Consider the following 25,295-nt stretch of genomic DNA (forward strand, 5'->3'; position numbering starts at 1 on the left):
ATGTATTTATCTATCTATACATATGTATGTATATGTTTCTGTGGAGTTTTTTAGAAGATTTTTTTAAAGAATTTACTTTTTTTTAGAGCCGTTTTAGTTTCACAGCAAAATTAAGAGGAAGATATAGAGATTTCCCCATATGGCCTGCTCCTAAACATCCTCCCCCATTATCAACATCCTCCCTACATGAGTGGTACACTTGTTACAGCTAATGAACCTATATGGACACATCATAATCACCCAAAGTCCGTAGTTTACCCCAGGGTTCATTCTTAGTGTCATGCATTCTGTGGATTTGGATAAATGTATAATGACATGTATCCACCATTATAGTGTCCCACGCAGTATTTTCACTGCCCTAAAAATCATCTGCACTCTGCTTATTCATCCCTCCCCACCCCTAACCCCTGGCAATCACTGATCTTTTTAGTGTCTCCATAGTTTTGCCTTTTCTGGACTGTCACATAGAATCATATAAGATGTAGCCTTTTCAGACTGGCTTCTTTAACTTACTAACATGCACATAAGTTTCCTCCATGTCTTTTCCTGGCTTGACAGCCCATTTATTTTTGTTGCTGAATAATAGTCAATTGTCTGAAGTTACCATAGTTTACTTACCCATTCACTTACCAAAGGGCAGATGCCTTGGTTGCTTCCAAGTTTGAGCAATTATTAATAAAGCTCCTATAAACATCTGCAGCAGGTTTTTGTATGATTAAAAGTTTTCAAATCCTTTGGGTAAATACTGTGGAGCACAACTGATTACTTGATGACATGGTAAGAGTATGTTTAGTTTTTTTAAAGAAACTGCAAAACTGTCTTCCAAAGTGGCTGTGCCATTTTAATTACCCACTAGCAATGAATGAGCATTCCTGTTGCTTCACATCCGGCATTTGGTGGTGTTAGTGTTCCAGATTTTTACCATTCCTATAGATGTGTAATGGTATCTTTCTATTGTTTTGATTTGCGTGTCCCTGAAAATATATAACATTGAGCATCTTTTCATATGCTTATTTGCCATTTGTATATATTCTTTGGTGAGGTATCTTTGGCCCATTTTTTGATCAGGTTGTTTGTTTTCTTATTGTTGAGTTTTAAGTCTTTTACAAATATTTTTTCTCCCAATCTGTGGCTTGCCTTCTCAAGACAAGCCTTGACTTGACTCAAGACTCTCTTGAGTTCAGAAGTTCTTATCAGATTACAGACTCTTATCTAAATTTGGTATAAACCCCCAATATACCAATAAGTCAGTATGCCAATAAGATGTAGATCACTCTCAGTCCACTAGGTAAAGAGGGTCTTACAGCCTCTCTGACACCAGAGAGTAAGTAAATATCTTCTATTTCTATGTCTGCACTTGGAAGATTACCCTTTGAAGAAAAGGCAAGTTCTTGGACCTAAAAGGAAATAGTTTTAAAGAGAAATAAAACAAGATGTATTGAGACATACCATAGTAAATAATAACCTCCATAGAGTGACAAAAATAAATATAAAACAGTTATGGTTCAATGAGTTTAAGAATAAGAATTCAAAAAAAGAGCTTCTTCAAGAGAAATTAGAAAAATTTAAAGCAATAAACTTAAGACAGGTTTATTTCCCCTCAAAAAAAGAAAAGCTTAAAATTTCTTACATTCTTGCAATAATATGTTGATGGTGATCCTTTGGCACATAGCACTCCACTTCTAAATTTTAAATATATTGTTTTTTAATCTCTTGAAAAAACGTTACTGGCTTTAATCAAAAGTAGGTCAGCATAATGCCTACTACATTATATGGTTATCTTTGAAATACAAATCCTATTAATTCTACTGGAAAAAATATTTGATGCTTTTTTATTTGAAGTGAATATAAATATAAATGAACTTAGAAATATCTTCTTTGTCTCTACCAGGTAGAAAGCGACAAATAAACCTTTCCATGTGCCTTAAATGATTTTTAGATTTTTAAATATATCCATATATTGTTTTTATACAAGTTAGTCCTTTAAATGACCATAATCCAGCTAAGCCACTGTGGGAGCAGAAGTGGAAAGGGAAAGAGAATAGACTTTTGGATAGACCTTTCTAATGCACTCTACAATCCTCTACACATTCCTCTTAAACTAACAAAAGCCCACCCTCATAAATATTAAGCTATACAAGTATTATCAAGAATTCATATAGTTCTTCCACACTTACTGCAGTAAGCATACTGTATAGAATTATCAATCACCTGAAACCTGAAATGTAATATTGTATGTGAAATATACCTTGAATTAAATTTTAGGTGAAAAATTCATATAGTTCTTAATTTTCATATAATTCTTAAATCAAAAATCGGGCCCATAATCAACTGAACCACCAGGCACTCCTAGCTATCTAGTTAACCAAAGAGTTCCCATCAGTAGATGCAAATTTTTCTTAAATTAAGAACTATATGGATTTTTCACCTATATATTAGATGTAATAAAAATATAAAATGGAAGCTTGCTTATATTCTAAAAGAAATGTATATTTACTTTTTAAATGTCCTGATCATATAAATGGGTATGTACAAATTTGGTCTTTCGTTATACTCCATCCTTTTACCCTTCCTGTTTCCCTTTTAATAAATATGTGCTCAATGATTACTGTTGTTAAATGATGTATACTAAAAATCTATGCTCAGATACTGGAATCCAGCTGTCCTATTACCTTTTTTTAAATTTCTTTTAGGGAGAAACAGAATGCGTGCAAACAGGGACAGGGGCAAAGGGAAAAAATCCCAAGCCGACTCCCCACTCAGTGTGGAGCAAAATGTGGGATCTCAGTAGATCATGACCTGAGCCCATACCAAAAATCGGGCCCATAATCAACTGAGCCACCAGGCACTCCTAGCTATTTAGTTAACCAAAGAGTTCCCATTAGTAGATGCAGAAGCAAATATAGAACAGTGATAACAGAAATCACTGGATGATCACAGAGCTTATGTCCATGAAGCCAGATGCATCCATCTTATCAGTGCTGCCACAACCAACCAACCCATCAGGAATAGTTCTCATCGTGAGACCTATATGCCATCCTGATTTAAAGTATTGTCATCTTACCACCACTTGCTGGGAATTTTCTCTCTGGCTCCCAGACTGTCTTCAAAATGAATTTCTAGACCAAATGAACTCTATTTAACTATACTAAATTTCTTGGTTTCAGATGGCTATACCACGGATGACATTGAGTTTTACTGGAATGGAGGAGAGGGAGCAGTAACTGGAGTCAATAAAATTGAGCTTCCTCAGTTTTCAATTGTCGACTACAAGATGGTATCCAAGAAAGTGGAGTTCACAACTGGTGAGGATATTTTCCCCAAAATGAAGTAGGAGCACTGTGAAAGAAAGATGATTCCTACCAAATGGAGATCTGATTTTTGTTTTCTTTTTTTCTTTTTTCTTTTCTTTTTTTTTTTTTTTTTTTAACTCAGGGGCATATCCACGACTGTCACTAAGTTTTCGTCTAAAGAGAAACATTGGTTACTTCATTTTACAAACCTACATGCCTTCCACACTGATTACAATTCTGTCCTGGGTGTCTTTTTGGATCAACTATGATGCATCTGCAGCCAGAGTTGCACTAGGTAATGCATTCCCAGCACTGCAGAGAACTAGTACAATTCAACTTCAACCAATCAACCAATGTAAGAAATTATAGGCACGGGTGTCTATGAGAGCAAGTCAAAGAATGAGATGACCGTTAATGGTCCTTGATAGTAAAGCACCTAAGTGTAAGCATTTTCAGGATGAATGTTTTACAATGAAATATCTTTTTAGCATTTTACCAAAAAACAAAATCTTGGAATCAATACTACCTATATAAGTGCTTCTTAGAGTCTACTTTTAAATTCTTATTACACTAATTTTTACTAACTTTGTGGTGATTTCCTCTTTGGTCCCTGCTTTTTACAGTAAAGAATATTAAAATTCATTATTCTCAAATGGATTTTGGAAAAGCTAAACCTTGTGACTATTAACAAGCTATGTCAATTGTTGGGCAATACTGTCTTTCAAACATTCATGTAGATTTGAGTTTCCCTTAAACATAGCTCATCACACTTGAATAAGGCACAGACATTCATCAGCTATATTAATGATCTGTGATCAGGATGGAATAAAAATGGCTTCCTTCCTCAGGGAAGAAAATTGAAAATTAATCTTGCCATGGCTGAGTAATTGCTGCAAGCTGAAAGGCTATATTTGAGACTTTAGAGGGTTCCTTGGAAAGTTAGAATACGTAAGGTCTGTTTGATAAATCTGAGCATGTGTGGGTCTGCCTCATTATTTAATCCCAGAGTCCTTTTTTTTTTAAAAGATTTTATTTATTTATTCATGAGAGACACAGAGAGAGAGGCAGAGACACACGTGCACACACACACACACACCAAATACATAACAGCATCATTTCCAGCTAAACTGACATTCACATCCCTTCTTTTGAGATTGCCAAACTGAGTTAGACGCTCAGTATATCCTTCCACACCTACACCAATAGTCATCTCTCTAGCTTATTTCTAATGGCTGAGTAATTTCTAATGGCTCACAAAGTCAAGTTCTGGAAGCCCCTTCTCAACTTTTGAACATTCAAAACTAAGGAAAGCCAACAAATAATGTATCACATCACAGGTATGAATCTGCACATATTATTTGGCCATGAATACGAGTTAAGGAAAAAATAATAGATGATGTGCACAGCAGGGAATAATTACTATCAAGATCATGAATTGTGGTTCTCTTTACACATCTATTCTCAAAGCTAATGATATTTTGATTAGAGATGTCAGCACACAAAAATGCTGACTTAATCTTTTCTTTGAAATGAATCTGTGCTCTTTTAAAACAACTAAATAAAAAAGGCATTTATTTACTAACCCAACTTGCCTAAAAATGTAAGCCAAGGAGTAAAAATGGAAGTGCAATTAGTGGATTTGTAAATAAACTGTTTATTTCTGCTAAGGACTATTAGTTCATAATTCTATGAACTAGAATTATATTAGGCAAAATTTAAATTTTTATTGAAAGAAATAAGTAAGACCATTCATGATGACATTTCATGAGAGTGCAGCACATTTGAATTCATCACTGCTCTGAATCATTTTAACTTTCTATATGGTAATCCTGACTATTCTCTTAAAAGTTGAATAATCAAATCAGGGAATTTATCTAAAATAATCTGACAGGTAAATGAGTGCTAAACTCTTTTTTTCCCCTTTTCATTTTCTACCTCCCATTCTCTTTGCCAGCTGCCCTTTGTCTTTAATGTCCATTTTAACATTTCCTGTCTTTATTTTTAAGGACTGTCATCAAATTTCAGGTTTCATCCTATCCTCTCTCTGCTTTATTTTAAATGCCTTTGTTTAACACTTCCTTGCTTTTTTGCCCCTAGCTGGGTGATCTACAGCAAAATAACTAATGTCAGAATTTCTGTTTATTCAGCTATAAAACAGGAATAATATACATGCCCTATCATACTTAGTAAGCTGTCATTACAGCCATATAATATAAAGCATAGCTGTGTTTAAAAGTGTAATATGCTATATAAATGTGTAATATTAGTATTGCAGCATGAATTATCTATATTAGGTTCCAACTTCCCTTTTGCAACTTGTTTTTCTTAGTTGCATTTCAGCATCACTATCATCATCACCAAATATTATGCAGCCATGCAAACATTCTATGGTTAAGAAAGCTGCATTTAACAAAATAGACAAAACATCATTTTCCTTTTGAAAGTTTACAGTCTTAATCTTCTTCAACAAATCTAAGTTGAATTTTTCAGTCTTTTCTTGATTCCAGGGAACTAATTCATTCTTGACTCTGGAATCAAGAAGTAAAGGTAATACTTGAAAAACCAAAGCAACAAGATTATATCTAAAAATTACATAAATCAAGTGCTTGATGCAAATCATGAACTTTCTTACGTACTTCTTCTTTTAGAGCCGTCTCATTATGAATGATGCATTATTAGTGTAACAATGTGTAATGCTGATCTTATGGCCTGGATGTGTTATAGATAAATGGACTGACCTCAGACTGGTCACAAACTTCCATTGTGGGCATTAGTATCCCAAGGACAGATTTAGTAGGAAAGTGAGGGAGATGCTGAGAGAAGGAAGAAGATGTGTGTAACAGGACAAAGGACATTTGACAGTAGACAGTAAGCATATCAATGGGATTTTGATATGCCTTGCCATTTACTTTTCTTTTTCCTATGTGCACTATTTTTTTAAAAAATGTTTTCCAACCTTCCATTAATGGTACATCCTGTTTTATGATTTGTTCATGGACTGTATGGGGGAAGTCTGCAGCTTTGTCTTTCAAAATGTCTGCTCTTTCTGCCCAATGGTTTATGGCAATACTACCATCATTCTGGGGCACCACTACGGAAATTGCATCTGTCTCCCCATTCTTTAAAGGGCAGCTTAATGAGTACATTCAGCTAAGCTGTGTCTTTCTGTTTCGCAGGAATCACCACTGTGCTGACAATGACAACCATCAGCACTCACCTCAGGGAGACCTTGCCAAAGATCCCGTATGTCAAAGCGATTGATATTTACCTGATGGGTTGCTTTGTGTTTGTGTTCCTGGCTCTGCTGGAATATGCCTTTGTAAATTACATCTTCTTTGGAAAAGGCCCTCAGAAAAAGGGAGCTAGCAAACAAGACCAGAGCGCCAATGAAAAGAACAAACTGGAGATGAATAAAGTTCAGGTAATGTATTAAATATTCCTAACAATATTCTTCCAAAATGTATTAGCACCATGGTTCTCAAGGCTCCCATAACGGAAAAAAAGTATATTAATATATCTTTAATATAGCTCAAATACCCTTCCTTTTTCCATGTTTGAGAACTGAGTATTAAAGAAGTTAGGTTGAAATTAACATAAATTAATAATGTACCTGGGCCTAAAATTCAATTCCAAGTCCATTATTCTTTCTAAACTATGTAGTTGTAAAACTCTATACAGAAGAATAATGCCAGATTTGCTTGATAAATAAGTGAGAGAACTAAAGTGAATCAGTTCTGTACTAAGTGGAAATAAAGAAATATAGTCCAGTGGTTACAAACACAGACTGGAGTTAAACTGCTTGAGTTTGATTCCCAACTCCACTACTACTGGCTTTATAACTTTAAGCAAATCAATCTACGTTACTCCTCATCTAACCTCTCTTTTCAGTGTGATCATCCATAAAACAGAGATTATTTTAGTATACCTACCTCACAGAGTTGTTATGTGAACTAGATGAGTATTTTTCTAAAGCCTAATATTTGTAACAATACTTGGAACATAGTGAGTGCTCATTATCACTATAGCTAGCTAGCTATTATCATTATAAATAAGACATTGTCACTATTTTTCTTTTGCTTTACAATGGTAGATCCTATGACCTATGCTTTTGCTGGGTGGAATTAACTAAAATTAATACCCTTTTTATTCTTTGAGAACATATCTTTAGCCTCTACTTCTATGCCACATTTCACTGAAATCAAAGTATGTACATTGAAATACGATATCCACTATAAATTGTTTTCAAGATGGCACACACAAATATTCATTTATTTAACCTCTGTTCTGAGCATTAGAAATACTTCTCTGAAGGAGACAAAGTTCCTGGCTCAGCTCTCATAGAGTTTAGATTCTAATGTGGGAAGACAGGCAATAAACATGTAAAAATGTATTAAGAAGATAATTTCAGGTTGTAGTAAGCGCTCTGAAGAAAATAAAACAGAGAAATGGGTAAGCGAATGATTTGGAGCAGATTCAAGGGAACAAGGAATGGGAATGTAGAGCAGGTGATGAGAAAGACCTGTCTGAGACATGACCAGTGGATCTGAGACCTAAGAGGTGAGCAGCAGTAACCATGCTGTGCCTATACCAATACCACGCAGAGGAAATGAAAGTACAGAGACTCTGAGGAAGGAATTGCTTGATGTGGGCCAGTACCAAGAGAAGACTAATGTGGCAAGAGTATAGCAAGTGAGGGAGAAAATGTAGAATGAGAAGTGGTTGGAAAATCAGGCAGAAGCCAAACTATAAATCTTCCAAGTTGTATCTTCATGATTTTGGTGGGACACCAAAACTGGACAAACACTGTCAGGTAACTAGTGAGCAAAATACCAAACAGATTCAGCCAAATGGTCAAGATCCAAAGTAGCTCATCCAAATACATTTTTACTCTTATGTGAAATATTAAGCTGGATTCTATGGGAGAAGGAGAAAGCATGATACTTGCCCTCAAGAATCTTCTGATCTTCCTCGGAAAGAAAATTATACCCTTAGGAGGCAATTAGATTATAAAATGAAACAGGACAGCACCTATCTTGAGGAGTATATCTGAAAGTAAAAGGCTTCCCATTGTCAGATTGTAACCATACCGACTTTAAAAGTATGTTAGCAGAATTTTTTTAAGGCTACCTCATTTCTGCCTTATCTCATTCCTATCTCAGTTGCCTTCCAAGCCAAAACTGGTCTTCTGAATGGCTTGGAATGTGTGTTAATTGATATATCATGGGGGGAAGGCCTACATAAATAAAGTGGCATAGGTTCACTGGTAGGAAAATCCAAATATATGAACTTGAATGGACATTCAAAAATAAGTAGAATTTAGAAAGGTAACAAGGACACATGATGAGATGAGCACTGGGTGCTATACTATATGTTGGCAAATTGAATTTAAATAAAATATTAAAAAAAGAAAAATGGAAAAAAAATAAAATTAAAATTAAATCAGCATATTCTTTGACCCAGTTTTTGTTGAAAAAATAATTAGATCCACATGTAAAGTCATTTGCACTAGACTTGCAGTACAATTCTTTTCCTAGAAATGAGAAATTGAAATAAATCTAATTGTTCAATAAAATAAAACTATTCAAATAAAATTAAAAAACAAAGAAGGTAACAAGGAGAAAACAGAGCCTTTCAGTTTACTAGAAAAGCAATGTTCTCTAGAAAGGTGATTAAATGGCAAGCTCAAGTAAACTGAAATCAATTCATTCAGATCATTACAAAGATCATGGAAGAACTTAGCCAAACTCTTTGGTCATTGCCTTGATTCCACCCCAGGATATCAGAGAACTTCTCTAAGCTGCTATAGGACAAATAAAGACAAAAGGAAAGCCTGTATGTCATATCATATCTAAATGTATAACATATATTGCTCTGAAGAGGACTTAGTGACTACACTAATAAGTAAAATGTGTCTATCTAACTATCTTTATGTCATGAGCAGGCTGTTTGAGTAGCACTGGGCTTAAACATAGTAAGATTTCCCTGGATCTCAAATTAGAAAACTTTTATTCCAGGTGAATTGATATTTTAAGATTTGAATCCCAGTAGAAAGGGTAGAAAAATCCGCCCCAGTTGTCAGGAGATGAAACACTTAAAGAAGATAAAAATGTAGGGGCACCTGAGTGGCTCAGTGGTTGAGCGTCTGCCTTTGGCTCAGGTCGTGATCTCAGGGTCCAGGGATCAAGTCCCACATCGGGCTTCCCGAAGGACCCTGCTTCTCTCTCTGCCTACATGTCTCTGCCTCAGTCTGTGCCCCCCCCCCCCCGGATAAATAAATAAAATCTTGAAGAAGAAGAAGAAGAAGAAGAAGGAGGAGGAGGAGGAGAAGGAGGAGAAGGAGGAGAAGAAGGAGAAGAAGAAAGAAGAGGAGGAGGAGGGGGAGGAGGAGGAGGGGGAGGAGGAGGAAAGAAGAAAAAAGAAGAAAATAAAAATGTGTTTTTATCCATGAAAAGCTAGACAAAAACTCCACAAATACTTTTCACAGAAACACAAAAGACAAAATAAATAAATCATGTTAAGACATGAAAGAGTAGTTTATATCAGACTGACCCTTCTATGGATTAAAAATTATAAACCCTGAGCAAAAAAATTTTTAAATCTGCTTGAAGACATAGCAGAGTAACTAAAAAGAAGCAAAAACAAAAAGAGAATCAACTCTCAAAGAAAGGGAATGACACTGTGAAATCTCTATACATCTTTGCCCTGAGGCCTCTCCCCAGTCTGGGGGATGTGGGACAGCAGAATTTCAGGAAGAACAAAAAACAACAACAAAACAAAACCCCTACAGTTTTATTGGTCTGATGAATCAGAACTTGGAGTTTGATACTTCCAGAGTTCCTAGATATCTTAGAAAGAAGTGAGCCACAAAAGAAACTCAAAATCTGAATATCACCTTCCCACAAATCCAAGGTTCATCCCTGAACTACAAAATGCACAAAATGTTAAGAAGTCTGGAAGGGAAAAATAGCTGACAGGCTGAAAAAGAGCAAAAATAAGGGATTCTCCTTGAGTTAAGGAAGAACTAAAATAGACCCACACTAACTACACATGAAACCAAGTCACTGTACATTCTAGGTGACCTATTAGTAATTTAACTGCCTGTTAAAACAAAACTCAACACTTGTCAGGGAAATAAACAGAATCCTGAGTCTCTACAGTGCATCATCGACATAGTATCTAATAAACAATTACTAGGCATGAGAGAAAAAAAAAACAAAACAAAACAAGAAAACATGCTCAAGTGAAAAAAATTAGTTACAAGAAACAGAACTACAAAAGTCTCAATGTTGGCTTAAAAGATAAGGACCACAATTAATAATAATAACTACAGTTAATATAAGTGAAAAACTCATAGGTAATAGCTCCAAACAGAAAACAACAGAAATATCCTGTAATAGGCAAATTGTCAAGCAAACTGTAGTATATTCCTACCATGGACCATTAGCCCAATAAAGAGTAATGCACTAGTGATACATACAACTTGAATGGATCTCAAGGCCATTATGCTGAGTGAAAAAAAAAAAGCCCATCTTAAAAGATTAAACACTATATGATTCCATTTATTGTAATATGCCTGAAATAACAAAATTACAGAGATTGAAGAATGAATTAGTGGGTGCCAGGAGTTAGTGATAAAGGGGAGGGATTAAGTGTGATTAGAAAGGGGTAGCATGAGGCAGATCCTTGAAGTTGTGGAATAGTTCTGTATCTGGCAGTGGTGCTTATGTGAATTTTCACATGTAATGGAATTACGCAGAACAAGACACACTTTACATCAATGTCAGTTTCCTGGGTGATATTGTACAATAGTTAAGTAAGCTATAGTCAATGGGAGAAGATGGGCGAAGGGTACATGGGACCTCTCTGTGCTGTCTTTGCAGCTTTTTAGGAATCTACAATAATTTCAAAATAAAAAGTTAAAAAATCCATAGGAAGAGATTAATTTAATATATGAAAAGATGGGGTATTTCAGAAAAAGATTTAAAACTATGAAAAAAACCAATGGAAATCCTAGAATTGAAGAATGCATTAGATGGATTAGCATCAGATTTTATACAACAGAAGAAAGGACTAAAAAACAGAAGAAGAAGGGACACCTAGGTGGCTCAGCAGTCGAGCATCTGCCATTGGCTCAGGGCGTGATCCCGGGGTCCTGGGATCGAGTCCCACATCAGGGTCCCCGCAGGGAACGTGCTTCTCTCTCTGCCTGTGTCTCTGCCTCTCTCGTGTGTCTCTCATGAATAAATTAAAAAAAAAAACAGAAGATTGGGGTGCCTCAGTGGCTCAGTCATTAAGCATCCGACTCTTGATTTGGGCTCAGGTCATGATCTCAGGGTGGTGAGAGCAAGCCCGTCACTGGGCTCTGCACTGAGCATGAAACCTACTTAAGATTCTCTCTCTCCCTCCCTCTATTCCTTCCCTCCATGTGCGTGCATGCTTTCTTTAAAAAGAGAGAGAGAGAGAGAAGGATTAGTGAAATTAAAGGTAATATTGGCCATTTCTCAATTTTTCCATTGCATTAGGCCTTGTCATAAATGCTACTACCTCAGAGATGCTTTCCCTGACCCCCCACTGTTGATTTGTATTTCGTACCATTATTTGTCCTCATCACATCCTGTGCTTTTCCACAATACTGAGTACATGTTTGTTTACTTATCTTTTAATGTCTATCCCTCTGTTAAGCTGCAAGTTTCCAAAGGATGGGCATCAAGGTTCTTGTCTATTATTGTTTATTGTGCTTTACTCAGTGGCTAGAACAGAGAGAAAAACAAATATCTGTTGAATGAATAAATTCTAGAGAAGCCTTCTGATTCAGGATGAGTTCTTAGATACCACCCAAGGTACTGAGCATTACATCATAATGTTTTATAAAACTCTTACATATTCATAATAAGTAAGAAAAAGAGAATTTCTGTAGTCCACTTTAGCTTCTGCTCCAAACTTTCTTACTGTTTCTATCACTTTGATTTTTAATAATTTTAAAGCATGATTTATATCAATCCTCACTATTCTTTCTGAATCACAGTGTCCTATAACAGCAGATAGAATCTTCAATAACAAAGCAAGTGTATTACTTCATCTGGTCTGTGTATTATCTCCAGCAGTTAAGATAAAAATGCAACCTGTGTGGTATTTAAAACTGCTACCCCCTGGTTAAATTTAAAAAATAGAAAATGATAATCAGATTTTTCCTTTCATATAATGGTTGGATGATCCTCCCTTTTCTTTTTAGATACATGTAAACAGTTGGATTCAAATAATATATGTGCTATGGTCCCAGACAGTTTTCATTTAAGGGACCCTAATATTTGCCTTGGTACCATAGCCCACAGCGTGGCATCGTTCATTTATTACACATTACTTTTGATAGCCTTGGCCGGGCAGTCATGTCAAGTGTTATCTGTACTGAAGCTTCAGAAGTGCTTGCTTTGCCTTGATTTATATTTCCACCAGCTGCACTGAAGCATCTTTTTATAGGAGTACAGATGCTGAATCCAGACATTAGGAGAGTTTCAACCTCCAAGGTGATAAAGACTGTAGATTTATGAACCCCTCAGGCATCATTTGAAGCTAGAGATGGTATTCAGAGTTTGGAAAGATAGATTTCACAGTGTAAGTAGGCTGTAAGTAAGCTGCTCTGGGCCACTATTACATTAACCTGGCATATATACGTGGTTGTGTTGGTTGGCAACATACCTGCCACTTGCAAAGAGATCCACGTAAGGTAGAATGGTTGCATGGGCATTCTATAATCAGATACTGATTCAAAATCATTTGAAGTCATGGTGGAACACCAGTGGGATCTGCCAAAAATTCACACCAAACACACCATTGCCACCCCAGACAGTGAGACATAGAATTTCCCTTCAGAATCAGATATTGACACCGTAACCTGGCCTCTTTTCTCCCATGCCTATTCTCTGTGGTGTGTTATCTACATCTTCAGACACTTTTAGACAATTACACTTTCAGACAACTTTCTATATGGAAATCAGCTCTGTGCCGTGATTAATTCCAGGACACAAAATGCCTGTGAAAACAGGCATCCTAAGGGTCAACAGCTCTTTCCTTAAAACTAGCTTGAAACAAATGGATACCTACATTAGCCTTTGAGCTCAGGACGCACCCCACATCGCTGCCTTGTCCTCAGGCCAACTAGAACACTTCTCTCAGCCTTTGATGAAATTTTCACATTTCTGACTTAGTATCTTGGATTTCAGAGAAATTCAGGCAGGACGTTTGATTTCTAATGACAGCCTGTGTTAGCAGTTCATGAACTTCTTTAGCCCTCAAATCTCTGTCCAAATCTGGCTCAGTTCATGCCTTCTTCTCCAGTCTTGGCTTAATGTAACTAGATGCTTCAGCAGTCTCATTTTCCATTCGAGGAATTTCAAAATCAGTCTCCTTCCTCTCTCCTTCCCTCCTTCTCCATCTTTCTCTCTCTCTTTCTCTCTCATTTTTCTCTCTTGCATCTAGTGTCCATTTTCTTCTATACCCAAACAGCTACGAATCTTTTGTAAATGAGAAAGAAATTGAATTTATTTAACAAGCTTGAAAACAAGGTGGGGGTTTTTGCCACATACAACTGCAGGGTCTGTAAATGGTTGTAATTTCACACATGCCTGTATCCACATACTAAACAATGTCATCAGGAAGCATCTGTCTTCATCTTTTAACTCTGATTTCCCTTATATTGGCTTTAATTTCGGTAGACCCATCCCTCATGGTGGTTCCAAAATGCTCAGGTTTACAGGTTCAGAGCTCTACAACCCTAACCCAAAAGTGCTATCTTACACCCAAGAGTTACAACAAAAAAAGTCTTAGGATTGAGTCTTTTGGATCAACGTGAGTCATATTGTCATGCAGAAATCAATCTCTCTGACCAGGAAGATGGAAAACACTAGATGCCCAGGTCCAGGTCACATGCCTGCCCTGGAGTCTCAAAGATGCAGTTAGGCCCACCTCAAGCACATGCACCAAGGAATGTCAGGTAATGTGATCAGAAGAAAGTAGGATGGAATCAGATCGAACCATTAGGCATCCACCATAATCCAGAGATTATGGATTTAGATCTGCTTGAAGGAAAATATCCATTCTCCTTAATGTGGGATCCAGCGCCAACTGTGATCTCAGTTCTGCTTTCCTCTTCTGCTTCATTCCTCCTCTCTCTGCCCTTCACCAACACAGTCTTTGTTCCAGAAGTACAACTCACAGGTTTCCCAAATTGCCGTGTCTTCACTCTTCAGTAACTTTGGCGTGTTCCCCAGAATTCACCTCTTGACTTATGTCTTCCCTCATTTGTCAGGCTAGGTTGGTGCTCCTCCTTTCCACTGCACACTATGCTTACCTTTTTTTTTTTTAATTTGAAAAATATTTAACAAATATTTAATGAGGGCATACTATGGGAATATTCTCTATGCACTGGTTGTAGTCAGCAATTAATAAAACAAAACCTTTCATTTGGGTGACAGAGAAAGACAATAAACATCATAACACAAATACATCACACTCAACAAACATGGCACCTACAAACACACTTATGATGCCAGATACTAATAAATGCTATAAAGAAAAACAGAATAGGCCTTGAATGCAGACACTGTATCTTCCACTTCTGGGATTCCAATGCCTGTCATAGAGCCTGGCACAAATAAGGGACTTAAATGACTTTTATTTATTTATTTTTTTAAAGATTTATTTATTTATTTATGGTAGAGAGAGAGAGGCAGAGACACAGGAGGAGGGAGAAGCAGGCTCCATGCCGGGAGCCCAATGTGGGACTCGATCCCGGGACTCCAGGATCACGCCCTGGGCCAAAGGCAGGCGCTAAACCGCTAAGCCACCCAGGGATCCCCCTTAAATGACTTTTAAACTAATAAGTGAACTAATGAATTATTACAAAACCAAACAGGATGCTCTTAAAATTCATGTGTAATTGGAAACTTTTTTTCCTATTATATGCCTTTTGTTACAAAAGAAAATTTTGAAGCCTCTCCTAAAGTGAGAACTGTTTGGTATCTTTCAAAATTTAAAGATATATATATAGTAGATATTTCTTAATGAAAGACATTTATTTTGATTAGGGGTAGTAGGTGGTGACAATAGGTGTGTATTATCTTTCAGCCTGTGTTGATACCTTTTTTTTTTTTAGAGAGGGATGGGGGAGAGAGAGAAAATCTTAAGCATACTCCATGCCCAACACAGAGTCTGACATGATGTGGAGCTACACAGGGCTCAATCCCAAAACCCTGAAATCATGACCTGAGCCAAAATCAAGAGTAGGACTCTTAACCAACTGAGCCACCCAGGTGCCCCGATAATTTTCTCAGCAATCCCTTCTCCTAAAATCTCTATATTAGAATCTAAAGTGATTGATAACTTCACTCTGTCTGTACATCATAATATTCTTTAGTTGGGAGGAATAAAGTATAGAAGTGCTTTCTTGATTATCTTAGGAATCGACTGACGGCTGGTACAGTAAGATCACACCTAATGTGACATAGTAACAAGGACTCATCTACATAAGTGTAGTATCCCACAAACCCCAAGACATTCATATGCACATTGGCATCACACATTTTAAATATCTCCTTTTCCACTATGTGAAAAGTAATGATTACCAAAGTGACCAAAAAGCACTTTTACTTACCTGAAGGAAACCTTACCGAAGAGATTTTATATATGTTCGATTTGCCAACATATAGTATAACATCCAGTGCTCATCCTATCACACGCCCCCCTCAGTGCCCGTCACCCAGTCACCCCATCCCCCCGCCTCCTCCCCTTCCACTACCCCTTGTTCATTTCCCAGAGTTAGGAGTCTCTCCTGCTTTTCCTAATTTTTCCCCCTCATTTTCCCTCCTTTCCCTTATAATCCCTTTCACTATTTTTTGTATTCCCCGTATGAGTGAAACCATATGTTGATTGTCCTTCTCTGATTACTTCACTCAGCATAACACCCTCCAGTTCCATCCACATTGAAGCGAATGGTGGGTACCAAAGAGATTTTGGGTGAATATTTTAAAGAGATTCACTGAAGATGAATTTGAAAAATGGCCTTTATTTGCATCATTCAGAATTCAGTGAATTTGCTGCTTGTAATGCATTTTATATTTAATTATAAAAAGCATTCATCTCCAAAATTGGGACTCTCTAGTAGTATATAAAATACTCCTACGGATAAAGTAGTTTCTGTTTTCTTGTTTCTATCATCTCTCTTCACAGTTCAATAAATTCTCACTAACATCAACCTAAGAAATTACCCCCCAGCCTTCATGTCATGTATCTCTCAGGCTTGACGTGCATATTTGTAATTAAGCCTTAGCTGTCTGAAATAAGCTTCTTTATGGATTTTTAGCCACACCAAAGTCAGCCAGGACTCTTGGAATGCTGGTGTAAAATGCTGACTGGGAAGACCTTCATTTAGAATGAAATGAGCTCAAATTTTTATTTTGAACAATAGATACAGATGCACAATTCGTGTCCGAGAATCAGCACCCTAGAGATCCTAGCCACTTACGTATCCTTGGCCATTGAAACTCAGAGTTCAGACAGACGACTCCAAGTCTGAGTTTCAGTTCCTCATTGTGTAGACATTTACTCCGCCCCTCCTTAGCAGTATCAGCCTCTTTTCCAGAAGAGCAGGAGAGTGTACAGTGATGAGCAACAACAGCAACAATAGAGCAGCTGCCCTCCTGGGGTGTACATTTCAGTTCAATAAGAAATGCGTAAATAAATACATGATACAATGGCAAAGGATGCTAATTGTGGTGAAGAAAATGGTGAGGAGCTAATCAGGGAACAGTCTGAGCAAGATCATTCCAGAAGAAACAGCAGGTGACAATGCCCTGAGCACTTAGGAGCATCAAGGGACAGCCAACAAAGGACCAGTGTGGGTGGAGCAGGGAGCTGAAGGGTCAGAGCCATAGGAACTGAGGGCAGAGGTCCTGTAGGAGCTCCGGTCACACAGTGCTTTGCGGATTTGGGCGAGAAACCTGGATTTTATTCTGTCTTGTGAAGTAGCTAGATTTAAACAGAGGAGACACGGTGTGGTTTACATTTTTTAGGTACCATTCCAGGTGCTGTGTGGAGAAAAGGCCACAGGGCCTTGTTCCTGGAAAGAGGAAGATAGATTATGCAGCAAGACATGATGATGGGGAAGAAGGGTCAGAATCAGGGTGTGTTCAAGAGTAAAGCCATTAGGATCTGCTCAGACACTGAATGGGAGAAACGAGGCAAAGAAAGGGATGCAGGATAAATTTAGCTACCTGAATATCGTTCTGGAAAATTGCCAATTGTTTCATTTATCTTTTATGTCCCATCTCTGTTTCCTAAATAATAGAGTGTGGATTTGTTTACATTTCTGTAGGCTTGTACTTAATCTTCTATAGCTTCTTGAAACAACATTAAAATCTCCTCCTCTGCCACTAGTTGTCAGGACACGGCAAAGAGACATGTAAGTCACCTCCAGCAAAGCCTCTCCTTCTCCCCCCCGGCCCTCCCCCAACCAAAAAGTCTCAGGAATTGGAGACTAAGGGATTGGCATTTGGCAGCCCCGGGGAGAGCTGATGACTATGGCAACCGTGTGACCGTGGTACGTGCTGTGAGCAGGATGGACAGAGGTGCGAGTCTGCGCCCTCCAGGTGAAGGCAGCCACTCGCCCCAACAACCTCAATTAAACAGACTGTGGGCTTCTGAAGGGAGCTTCTTCCGCGTGAGCATCACGTTCCTTGGCTTCCTGTGCTGTTCTCCAGAACCACCCAGCAAATGTGAATCTGATTGAATTGGCTAGCAAGAAGGAAATCACTTTCTGTTTGCAAAGGAGATTGCGCCCAGAGGTATTTCTCAACGGGGCTCTAAAACTACCACTGAAAACGAGCTCATATTTATTCCCATTACACTGAAAGGAGTTCTGCTATATTTACATATTGAAAATATCCAGTACAGCTCAATTCAGTGAGAGGCAACATTTCTCGAGGCCTAAGGCACCAGTTGAGGATGTTGGGGATGGAGGGAAGGAGGGAATGAGTGAGATGGAAGGAGTGGGACAAAAGCCAGCCCCAGGGTAGAAAGTGAGTTTGTAGGTTAGCTCAGGCTTCCGTTGAGGGAAGCCATGTGACCACCATTGCAACATCCTAGTCTGAACACCAGGCTCATGGTCTTTGCCACGGCCTGTGTATCAGTCAGCGTTGTCCAGAGAAGCAGAGCCAGGAGGCACAGAATCAGCAGGCATACGGGAAGAGATTCACTTCAAGCACTTGGATCCTACAACCGTGTGTGGGAAATCTGTAGGGCAGGCTGGAAATCCAGGTAGAAGTTCTTCTCCAGGAGACTTCAGGTTTTGCTCTAAATACTTTCCCGTGATAGGCCGAAGGCCACCCACATCATCAAGTGGAATCTCCTCCACTTACAGTAACTGATGGGAAATGTCACATCTACAGGACACCTTCACAGCCGTGTCTAGACTAGAGCTAGACTAAACAAACAAGTAGGCGACAGCCACGGTTTACCAGCATGCCCTTTACCACCTGTACTGTTATTCATTCATTCATTCATGCATTAGATATTTATGGAATGCTTCTATGCCATGCACTTACCTCTGGGAAGACAGTAGTGTGTAAGATGAAGTCCTTGCCTCTTAGAGCAACATTCTTTTGGGACACCCGGGGGGAGGAACAAGTTGGCTAAGAAGAGTTGTGCTCTATTTTTAGATTAAGAAGCCTTTAAACCTCCTTGCAGAGCTATCGTGTAGGTTGTTCAGCAGTAAGGTCCAGGAGAAAATAAAGAAACATGCACTATAATTTTTTCACTCGTTATAATGAAATCTGAGTATGAATGTAAAGAAAAACATGCCCCAAATCACCAAGTTAGTATGCTGCCTATTTGTTTCCTAATATGCTAAAAGCAAGATGCATAGCTACTTTATTTTCTCCGTAATGCTATCCGTTTTTTGTTTTTTTTTTTCCACTAATTTTAGAAGGTAGGAGGGTATTGCTGGTTTTCTTCCTTAAGAATGTAAATGCCAATAGTTGAGGAACTCTGTGTGTTTGGTCACTATCTTCCCAGAACTTAAAACCAAGATAGCGTGGTTGGGGAGCACTCTACTGCATGAAGGAAGGCGAGGGCTCACCAGGCAGCAGCTGGACTGTTGCCCCCCCCTCCCCCCCCTTGCCTCAGGTCCTTACACAGCTTCCCCTGATACGTGGTTAGCAGGCTTCAAGGACGCCTTCAGGAGGAAGGTTAGAGAAAGGTTTTGCGGGCAGAGAGCGGATCTCGTGTTCACAAAGGAGCAAATTCAGAAAGTCTGTTGGAAAAAAATTAATAACCGAAGTTTGAAACAGATCACAAGTACTCGTCTGAGGAAACTAGTTAGAACCAATCAGAGGTGAAGGGCGTCCCAGGACGTGTGCAGGAGAGTGTGACATTAAGGGGCTTGATTACTTGAGATCTAAATTTCTAAAATGTGGGACGGGATGTCCTCTTACTTAGGGAGGGGCCGATCTCTGCATCAGTGTCTGGAATAGCGCCTGACACATGGTGAGCACTCAGTAAACACTGAAAAAATGAATGAGGGATGAATGAATGATTAGCATTTTAAATGTTTATCCGTGGTACACCTGAAATTGCCTCCCGTAGTGCATAAAGTGCACGTCCCTAAGAGGGAGTGAGGCGAGGATGAACAGTCAGTGGGTCCTGGGGGCAGATCCGAAGCCTCAGTCCCGGCTCCTGCTCCTAGTGGCCCAGGCTTGCGTTCTGATCCTGCGGCTGAAGGGGAAGGGAAGGTTCTCCGTCCGCCCTCGGGAAGTCGTCCTAACGAGTGTATTCATTCGCACCAAGTTTAGGTTCAGTGATGCTCTACACTTAAAAACAAAAAAATCAGTTATGTTGGTTTGAGGACTGTGTAGTTAATACAGTGTAGTCATTTGCCCCCCGGTTGCGACCGACGTGGCCCCCCAGCCCTGGAAGCCCCGAAGGGCCGGTGGCCTCGCTCCTGAGCACGAGCAGGGTCGACAGGTGCATCCCTCGGCCTGCGCCTTCGCTGTAAGCAGCCTGGGAGGGAAGCAGCTGCAGACCGCGGAGCCAGTGGGCCGTCCTCCTCCCAGGCAGGCCCGGGGGGAAGGGGGGGCGCAGTGGGGGTGCACGAGGGGGATCAGTGCTGGTCCCCTCCTGTCTCTCCCGGGGACTGGGACGGCGTGGCCAGTCCCGCCCTCCGTGGCAACGGGAGTCCGGCAGCGAGCAGCCAGGTGCCCAGCGAGCCCAGCGCGGCCGGAGGAAGGCTCGGGGGTGCACGTGCCCCTGCAATCCCGCGCCGGGCGTGCAGCTGCCTCCCCTCTGCTGCTGGAAGGTGGGGGACGGCGGCCTCGGCCGCCCCCGGCAGGGCAGACGTGAGCTGGGCCACCCGGGCCACCGCGTGCCTCCCCCCACCCCCAGGGGTGAGAAGACAACGGGGCCGTGCCGGTGCATGTGGGTTTGGGGAGGCTGTGCCCACGGGGATGCAAGGACCCCGGGGCGCTTGCGGCTGAGCTGGAGGCTGTGCCCACGGCGATGCAAGGATCTCGAGGCGGGGGGCGAGGGCGGGGCCAGCCAGGAACCCGCCATTGTCCCCGGCGACACTGCTGCGGAGGCTGCGGAAAGCTGGGGGTGCCCGAGGCTGCGGAAAGCTGGGGGTGCCCGAGGCTGCGGAAGGCTGGGGGGGGCACGAGGCTGCGGAAGGCTGGGGGGGCACGAGCACGGCGTCACGCGCACGCACCCGCGATCTCCGCCGCTTTTAGGAGAAGCTGTGGACTGCGTGGGAGACACGGAGGCAGGGCCTAGCTCTCGCTTGCACCCGCATTTCCCCGACGGGGAGCCTGGCGCGGGTCCAGCTGCACCGTGAAGCGGCGCCCTGCACGCGTGCCCGCAGGCCCGACTGCACGGCCTCCAGGCCAGGCCGCGAGGGGCCGAAACACTCCGGCGGCCTGGCACGGACTCAGACCCACGCGATTTACAGATGCCTGCGAGCCTGTACCGCAGTTACCCGGCACAGCTCAGTAAAATGTTAGCTTTGCGTGACTCCTGTGCCGTGAGGGGCACCCTGTGCTTCCCTGGCTGCCCCTCAATTCCAGTAACTTGTTTATTTAGGGAGATTCCGTAATAATGTGACTTAATGATGCATACGGTCCAGATCAAGGGAAGCAATTATACAAGGTCTTTGGAGGGTTTTTGTTTTGTTTTGTTTTGTTTTTGGTTTGGTTTTTAGTATGCTGTGTCCTCTGCCTAGAATATTATTCACAATAAAGACTCAAAAGTTGGGCACAAACCCTCCAGATTACTTAGTGAAAACCTTTTATTTATAGACGAAGTAATAGGCTTAATAACAAAGCCAGGATGCAACCCAGGTTTCAGCTGGCAATCTGCTGTTCTTGCGCCCATCCCTCAAGGCCCGGGACCAGCCGCACCTCCTTCAGGAAGCCTTCCTTGACCCCCAGACTCCCACGAGCCCCTCGTCATGGTCCACACTGTGGGCTTAGCATTGGTTAAAAACTCTTGTCATTCCCAAGATTACATCTGAGTCCTGTATCTCCGAGATTATTATCTCAGGGACAAAATCCGTGCTCCAGGACTCTCTTGGCTGAAGCGTCACAGTGTCAAGCCGAATTACGTGCACCACGATTATCTTCTAAGGACCTTGTCCCCTTTCCAGAGCTTTCAGCACTGTGCGCCTGGTCACTTCAACCCAGCCATCCACTTTCATAGGCGTGACTTTTCATTCATGTGCACACACGCACACCTGGAGACCTAGCACCGTGCCTGGCACATAGTAAGCACTCAGTATCGTTTGCTGAGAGACAGGAAGTTTTGTTTTGTTGTTTTTTTTTTTTTTTAAGATTTTATTTACTCATTCATGAGACCTAGAGAGAGAGAGGCAGAAACACAGGCAGAGAAGCAGGGACCCCGACGTGGGACTCGATCCCGGGACCCCAGGATCAGGCCCGGGGAGGAAGGCAGCCCTAAACCGCTGAGCCACCCACCCGGGCTGCCCAGGAGCTGGTGTTTGAAGTCGCCAGAATCAGGGCAGGTACACAGGTTGACGCAGGAAGGAGGACTTCAGCTGAGCCTCAAAGGAAGTACCTTAACGTGCAAACAGGAGGGAAGTTATACTGAAGGCAAAGAACGTCCTGCTGGTGACCCCAAGCCGAGCACTTGGTTCACTGGCACGCAGGCCACTTGCTTAAGCTCTGGGGGCCTCTGTTTCCCTACCTGCTGACCCAGGGTGACGTCAGCTATTTCAGTGTCGCTAGAAGCAGCACCGGGGCTCAGTCGTGTAGTAAGACCCAGGAACCCCAGCGTCCCTGCATATTAATTCCTGAATAAAGAGGCAGGTAGGCGTGCAGGGGAGGCGACAGCGGGCGCTCCGCGGGTGCCCCGGCTGGAGCCAGCGCTTGCGGGTGGCAGGGGAGCCCCCGGCCCGGTCCCCCGGCTCTCCAGCCGCCTCTAAGCCGAGGGTCAGCAGCTTCCTTCTGCGGGGGGAGCCAAAGCCTGCGAGGTGGTTCTTTCTCGTGGGGGCGGGGGGGGGGGCGGGAGCACGAAAGCCTGGGCCCCAGGTGCCCCGGGCGCGATCCGGGCACAGCAGCGGCGGGAGCCTGAGGCCGGGGCGCGGGGCGGGAGGGGCGCGCTCCACGGAGCTGCTCTCGGCGCTGGGCGCCGGCCTCGGGGGAGTCGCTTGGACCGCGCTCTGGAGCCCCGCCGGCCCGCGAGGACTTCATGCCCGTGCCGAGTTCCAAGCGCAGGTGGGCGCAGCGGGGATGACCCCCGGGAGGTCTGCGGTCGGCCCGGGCTGGGGCGCAGCCGGGAGTAGGGGTGCACACGCGAAGGTCACCCCGCTTGACCCCTGACCCTACTGCAGGCAGGGTGGCCTGGGGGGCGCGGGGTCCTCGGGAGCGGCCCCCGCGGGCCTGTTCATGCCGCGCGGCGAAGCGAGTGGGCCTCGGCCCCCGGCAGCAGCGGGACCCAGGTGACGGCGGCCCCACTGGCGGGCACCGGGCGGCCCTCAGTTGTCACCCGGCGGTCCCCAGCGGTCACCGGGCGGCCCCCGCCCCCGCAGCAGTGGAACCCAAGCAGTGGCGTCCCTGCCAGCAGTCACGGGGCGGGGCGGCGTCAGTGGGAACAGGGCCGGGCACCCTGTTAACTGACTGAGCCGATGGCACGGCCGCGGGTTCCCGGTGAGCCTGTGCTTGGAAGTGTGTGCGAACCGGAGGGCGCAGGACACGGAAAGGGTGGAACCCCGGGGGCGCCCGGGGGTCGGCAGTGGGGCGGCTGCCTTGGCCCAGGGCGTGACCCGGGGTCCCGGGATCCAGTCCCACGTCGGGCTCCCTACGTGGAGCCTGCCTCCCCCCTGCCTGTGTCTCTGCCTCTCTCCGAGTTTCTCACAATAAATAAAATCTTAAAATTTTTTTTCAAAAGTAATGAACTCTGAAGGTGAAATTATAAATTTCTCTTATTTTTTGTTTGCTGTTTGTAGTTCTCCATCCTTCCATGTGCCACTTTTGTAACAAGCACCAGTGCCCTATTTAGAAGTGATCTGTTTACATGAGTAGACACACCTAGAACCATGTGCGGGTGATAGGAGATCAGACGGGGGGGCTAGGCAGCCGCTGGGGAGGCGGTAGGTGCTGGGAGACACGGCGACTGGTAAGTGGTGGACAGACAGACGGGTGTAGGCGGCCGCGACAGAGGCATTAGACGAACAGGTGATGGATTAAATAGGTGGAGGGTAGCCAGGTGATGGCTTGGACGGATGGACGGACGGACAGGCAGCTGTAGACCGTGATGGCTTGGACGGACAGACGGACAGGCAGCTGTAGACCGTGATGGCTTGGACGGACGGACGGACAGGCAGCTGTAGACCGTGATGGATTAGACGGACCGACCAAGGTGGGTGATGAGTCAGAGAGGCCGCGGCAGGAGGTGGTCAGACAGGCCGCAGCGGGAAGCGGTCAGACGGGCAGACGGGGGACGGGCCGCGGTGGGAGGCGGGCGGATGGGGACGGGCCGCGAGGCCAGGTGGAGTCCGGCAGCGGGTCGGGGCGGCGGCCTGACGTGTCCCTCTCCCTCAGGTGGACGCGCACGGCAACATCCTGCTGAGCGCCCTGGAGCTGCGGACCGAGGCGAGCGGCTCCGAGGTGCTGACGGGCGCCAGCGAGCCCCAGGCGGCCGGCGTGTTCGCCTTTGACAGCGCCAGCGTCCAGTTCCGCCGGCCGCTCAGCAGCCGCGACGCCTACGGCCGCGCCCCCGACCGGCTGGGCGCGCACGGCAAGGGCCGCATCCGGCGGCGGGCGTCGCAGCTCAAGGTCAAGATCCCCGACCTGACGGACGTGAACTCCATAGACAAGTGGTCCCGAATGTTCTTCCCCATCACCTTCTCCCTCTTTAACGTCGTCTACTGGCTTTACTATGTCCACTGAGGGGCGGCCCGGCGGCCCGGGTCACGCGCGCCCGCGCCTTGCCCCGACCCACGGCCGCCGCCGCCGCCGCGCCGCTGCCTCCCGAGGTAAGACGTTCGGCCGCCCGCCCGGGTAAGGTCTCGCTGTCCATTGTGTCCCCGCACCACGTGTACTTCCGGCAACAAGACGCGCGCACGCACACGCACACACGCACGCACGCACACGCACACTCCGTGTTTCCCCGTCTGCCGCGGTCCGGCCCGGCGCCCGTAGAGCCGTCGCCGCCATGTCCCCGCCGACCCGGGCGCCGCCGGACAGCCGAGGCGCGCACCCCTGGGCCGCCCTTCCCACCCGCCCCGGAGCCTCTTCCTGGACTTTTTAAAACCAGAGTGAGAAGCAGCAGCGGCCGCCCCCCGCCCCCGCGCCCCGGGCGGGCCTCCGCCTCCTGGGAAACTGTGACGCTCTCGTGCTGCCAAAAACACCCCAATTGCCAGGATCTCAAAAGAAAAAAAAAAAAAACCACCACAAAGCCATTGACAAGGTCCAGGTTTCCAGGAAGAAGGGGGCGAAGGGGAGCCTA

The 25,295-nt window shown here is 43.6% G+C and overlaps 1 protein-coding gene across 3 annotated transcripts in view; it reads left to right on the forward strand.

Annotated features, from left to right (window-relative positions):
• The window catches only part of GABRB1 (gamma-aminobutyric acid type A receptor subunit beta1), a 368,711-nt gene that overhangs the window by 333,055 nt on the left and 10,361 nt on the right, over positions 1–25,295 (forward strand). For all 3 annotated transcript variants that reach the window (XM_077847919.1, XM_077847922.1, XM_077847920.1), the window contains 4 exons: positions 3,168–3,305; positions 3,436–3,588; positions 6,470–6,714; positions 24,389–24,822. In XM_077847919.1, coding sequence (XP_077704045.1) covers positions 3,168–3,305; positions 3,436–3,588; positions 6,470–6,714; positions 24,389–24,736 — 884 coding nt within the window. In that variant the 3' untranslated portion in view covers positions 24,737–24,822. The remainder of the gene's footprint in view (positions 1–3,167; positions 3,306–3,435; positions 3,589–6,469; positions 6,715–24,388; positions 24,823–25,295) is intronic.

This window comes from Canis aureus, chromosome 14, assembly GCF_053574225.1.
Source record: "Canis aureus isolate CA01 chromosome 14, VMU_Caureus_v.1.0, whole genome shotgun sequence".
Classification (NCBI taxonomy): Eukaryota; Metazoa; Chordata; class Mammalia; order Carnivora; family Canidae; genus Canis; species Canis aureus.